The sequence below is a fragment of the Mus caroli genome, unplaced genomic scaffold (assembly GCF_978045245.1).
Source record: "Mus caroli unplaced genomic scaffold, Mus_caroli_1 scaffold_2, whole genome shotgun sequence".
NCBI lineage: Eukaryota > Metazoa > Chordata > Mammalia > Rodentia > Muridae > Mus > Mus caroli.
Window position 1 is genome coordinate 31036031 of NW_028227257.1, and position 4678 is coordinate 31040708.

Genomic DNA, 4678 nt, shown 5'->3' on the forward strand with positions numbered 1-4678 from the left:
ACCCAATGAGTTTTCGTAAGCACTAAAATGTTCTCTGCTACTAGTCTTGAGGTTTTCCAGCTCGATATTCTTAACTATTTTATTGACATCTTGACTGATTGAAAAATCAAACAATAAGTAATTATTTAGTAACTATAAACCCAAGTTGTTACTCTTTTCACCAGGGAAGCATGTAAACTTCTTTCTGGAAATCAGAGGCTGAACACATATGCTGGGGTAAGAGTGTCAGAGACCTGGGCCCTTCTTGGATATTTAGTGCCCTAGGAGACCACAGTCATTGTACTTCTGGATTTGTGTGACAATAGTTCTTATACAGCTTGCTTACTAATGTATCCTGTGATCCCCTTAGGGGCTTCAAAGTGTGGACAAGATTTTAGAAACTCAAATTGTCCACACCACTGGCCCATGGTACTTCCTCTAAAATTATACACAAAACATGTTCAGAAATGCAATATTTAATGAACTATTCTACATGACGAAAAAACAGCAATGTACATTTTCCCCTAATTATTATCCACATATCCAGTCTTGATACTGCACAATGCTGCAAAACAAGGAAAATGAGCACAGAGGTTCTGCCAAGGGTAACCCCTTCACGGATGCAGAGAAGTACATGACCAGTCCATGGGTGACTCCCGTGAGAGAAACTATGAGCACACACTCTTGAAGAGCTTGAATTTTGTTATCCAGGGGTAGGTACCGACAGTAAACAGGCAGGTGAAGGTCTGAGGGAAAATAATAAGAAAAGACAGTGAAAAAAAGAGGGTGAGAAAGTTTGTGAATTGTACTCTGAACAGCCGACATTTCACCCTTTCCCTTCCACAGAAGGAGAAAAACATCTTCAGACTGCCCAGTGAACCCTTGGCAAATAGTGACTTGTGTCTTGATCTGAAGCACCATGGAAACCTAAGAGTACTTGTTGCAACTCTCCCTCAACAAACAGAGACCTCAAGAAGAATATCTAGGATGTTCTTGTGTAATTCAAAAACCTAACAGTAATGGTAGAAAGCACCCTGTCAAGATTACCCACTGGGAGAGTTAATTAGTTTTAATTGCCAACCGAACACACTTTAGAATCATCTGGAAAGAGCATCTCAGTGAGAGATGACCTAGATCAGGTTGGCCAGTGAGAATGTCAGTGGGGAGTTGTCTTGATTATATTAATTGTGGAAAGACCCAGCCTGCAGTTGGTGGCACCATTTCCTGGGTTTGGAACCTGAAATACATTAGAGTGGGGAAAGTGAGCTAAGTACTAGAAGCCTGTGTATATTTATCTTTCTTTATTTCTGACTATGGGTTGTAAAGAGAATCTCTTATGTACTGCATTGATGCGTCATCTGTTAGTAAAAAGCATATAGGAAAGGGTAGAATATAAAGCAGGACATCCAGTAGGCAGAGAGGGTTCTGGGATTGAGCCAAGTGAAGGAGTCTCCTCAGGACATGAAAGAGGATAGACACATGAGAGCTGAGCAGAGGTAACTAGACACATGGCAGAAACTAAATTAGAATAAATGGGATATTTAGTTATGATCTAATTAAGGAACCAACCAAAGCTTATGGCCAAGGTTTTTGTAAATATAACTGAGTCTCAGAGTCATTCCAGGAGCTTGGATCCCAGAGGAGAAACTCGGAATCAACAATGGATGTCATATGACTAGCTGCTTTAAGTTCCTGCTGCCTTGAGGTCTCTGATAATTGGAGTTGTGAGTAATATACCCTTTCTCCCAAGAGATGCTTTTTGTCAGGGTATTTTATCAAAGCAAGACAAAAGAAACTAAAACAAGCCACCCTTAGGTTTAGCCTATCAGATAATGTGTTAGTGAAGCCTCTGATAAGATGCTCAACTGATGCTAGATAGAGTTGTGCTCACAGTCAAGGTTTACCTTGTCCTGGTTCACCAGAACAAGTGCCCCAAGGCCAGTCCTGGAAGGGATGAGAGTGGGGCTCTTCCTCGACTTTCACTTTCAGACATTTGTGTCAGCCTAGGACCCTAAGAGCTGCACATTCAGACAAAAGTTATGTTAGAGCCATCCAGACTTCTTCTGCTGATGCTAATGAAGGAAAATGAAGATAAGGTAATGGGTAACCCTTTGTATATTCAGAACACAGGATCAAAAGACATACAAGCATTGTAAGGCTATGAAATCTAGGGATCAGCTTCAGTGAAGCAGTGGGTAGTGTTGAGAGCTCAGGTTGGGATGCATGTTACCTCCACATTGTGGCTCAGAGAGTCCTGAGGAGTCTTGCACCTGCCCATCCTTAGGTCCCTAGGCATGGCTCTGTCACTTGTTCTTGCTCTCCACTCAGTCCCCCTGCAGCATCCACAACTGTGAAAATTAAGAGGACTGGTGTCCTGCCTTACATTATTCAGACCACGGCTCTCCTGAAAGGGGCAAATGTCGAGACTCTCCTCAAACTTCTTGCATATGGTTCTACGCAGCTGAAGCCTCATGGAATACACAGTTGGAAAATATACCTGTAAACAGAAAAAGATTAAAATTAACAGATCCATTTGCCACTTAAGAGGCTATGTGACTGCGCTCAATATAAGAAGAGACCCAGAATCTTCTCCGTTTGGAGTTCCTCAAGGCCTGGAGTAAACTCTATGAAGACAGAAGCCAGGGTAGTAGTCTCTAGATTAGAGAGTTAAGATTCAAGAGCAGGAACCTGTTAGAAATCAGAGAAGTCAAGATCAGTCCATACTATTATCTACAGACTATATTATTAAGTTGTAAAAAGTTTCCTGTGAAAGCTATCTAAGAGGAAAAGAAAAAAAGATCCTAAGTGGGGAAAGGCAAAAAATTTTCCTTTCTCTTCCCTCATCTCTTTGTTGTCAGTACTTATATATCCTTCAGTATACATGATCACATGTAACAAAGTTCATCACAAGTTCTCACAAAAAATCAAATCGTAAATTGAAATAGAAGTTTTCAACAGCGAATGTTTCCATGCATACCCATTAGCAGTAATTATCTGGCTAAACATCCCTCACCTGTCTCAGCTCCACAGGTTCACTGAAGGTTTAAAACCATAACTAAGTTATTAGTGAAGTTTTGTATAGATAAACCCACTCAATATTTTGTCTTCTGTCCTAGCACCTACAATAAATCATTAGTTCCCGTTTTATGACCTTAGGTTAATTGTTTTACAACCTTTTGGAATGTGCTCTGGGTAGGAGAAAGTCTGGTTACCATCTAAGAGAAATTAACTGGTGACACTTGGGAGACTGGCAGAGTTCTCTTTGCAGCTTTGACTATCAGAAAAGGACCTAATAGCAGTCCCACTAAAAAAGAGCTTAATAATCATTGATATAATTTTAGGAATTCTTATAGGATCATCATAAAGACTTAAGTCATCTATTAGTCTACATAGCATCACTACAAGACAGTACATCTTCATGAATCTGCAGAGATCTGCTCTAAAAGGGTATGCTCCTACTTAGTGATTGTTATATATGTTTAATAATAACAGGAAAAGCATATTAATAGCAGGAATATTTCCTAAAATGAGTCCCTTACAGCCTTGCTTAATAAGGGCATGCCTGTTGCAGATTATATAATAATCTGAAGCAGGCCATTTCAGGATGATCACCTGCTAGTGATTAGCTTGTCCCTTTATGGCTCCTGACAATGTGTAACTTGCAAAAGGTGGATTGCTCTCTCCCATCCTTCACTGACTAGCAGGTACATTCTGACAAGATAGGCAAGGATGTGTTCACTTACCTTCTCCCTCCAGGAACTCATGATATGTTCCATCCTGTAGGCATATTCATCCTGACTTTCCTGGTTGAATGTGTTCACGGCAAATTCCATTGTGGGAATGAAGTTAACAGATCTGTCTGTTTGTTTATTGGCCTTCGAGACAGGAATGATGAGAACATGAAAACTCAGCAGAAGCAGCAGCATGGTGAGAGGCAGAGCTTTCTTTCCCAGTGGACAGGACATGGAGCCAGAACTCCACAGCCACTGCTTTGTCTGTCTTAGCTCTTCACTCCCACAGGAGTCTATCAGGCACAACACCAACACATAATCTCTTCAGCTTGGGTAGACTCCTCCTCAGTTATCACAATCACGTACATGCACACACATCCCCCCCCCCACACACACACACCATTTTTCATTGCTGCCCAAGCATCTTCCAAATGTCCCTAAGGAAAAAACAAAGTCAACATCTTCAACCATAGCAATGGTACCTGATCATATTTAGTGGGGAGAGCATCTGAGGAAGACAGATACAGACTGTGAAATTAAGAGAAATACTCAGGAAGTTATGATACTTTACAGTATACTACATGTCTATAATGCCAGAATTGAGAAAAAAGAGACATAAGAATTCTGAGTTCAGGGCTACCCTGGACTATGTCCTGAGACTCTGTTCTCAAAACAAAAACAACATCAACCAAATCATAGATGCAAACAGAGAGAGAAGTTACCATAGTCATCATCCCACATGCACCTGCCACTGAGTCAGAATATAAAACAGAACCTGTAACTATGCTACAAGAATATAACAAGCCGCCGGGCAGTGGTGGTGCACAAGTACTTGGGAGGCAGAAGCAGGCGGATTTCTGAGTTCAAGGCCAGCTTGGTCTACAAAGTTGGTTCCAGGACAGCTAGAGCTACACAGAGAAACCCTATCTTTAAAAAAAAAAAACTCTCTCTCTCTCTCTCTCTATATA

At 41.0% G+C, this 4678-nt stretch overlaps 1 protein-coding gene across 2 annotated transcripts; it reads right to left on the reverse strand.

Moving 5' to 3' along the window:
* Positions 1–439: 439 nt before the first annotated feature.
* On the reverse strand, positions 440–4006 carry LOC110290076 (cystatin-9). 2 transcript variants are annotated; one of them, XM_021156561.2, is made up of 3 exons: positions 3723–4006; positions 2363–2476; positions 440–725 (listed from the first exon to the last, which is right to left on the reverse strand). In XM_021156561.2, exons 1-3 carry the CDS (start codon positions 3942–3944, stop codon positions 648–650), a joined length of 414 nt encoding a protein of 137 aa, XP_021012220.1. In that variant the 5' UTR covers positions 3945–4006; the 3' UTR covers positions 440–647. The 2 variants fall into 2 exon arrangements, with proteins under 2 accessions (XP_021012220.1, XP_021012219.1); XM_021156560.2 differs by having other exon boundaries at positions 2210–2476.
* Positions 4007–4678: the final 672 nt, after the last annotated feature.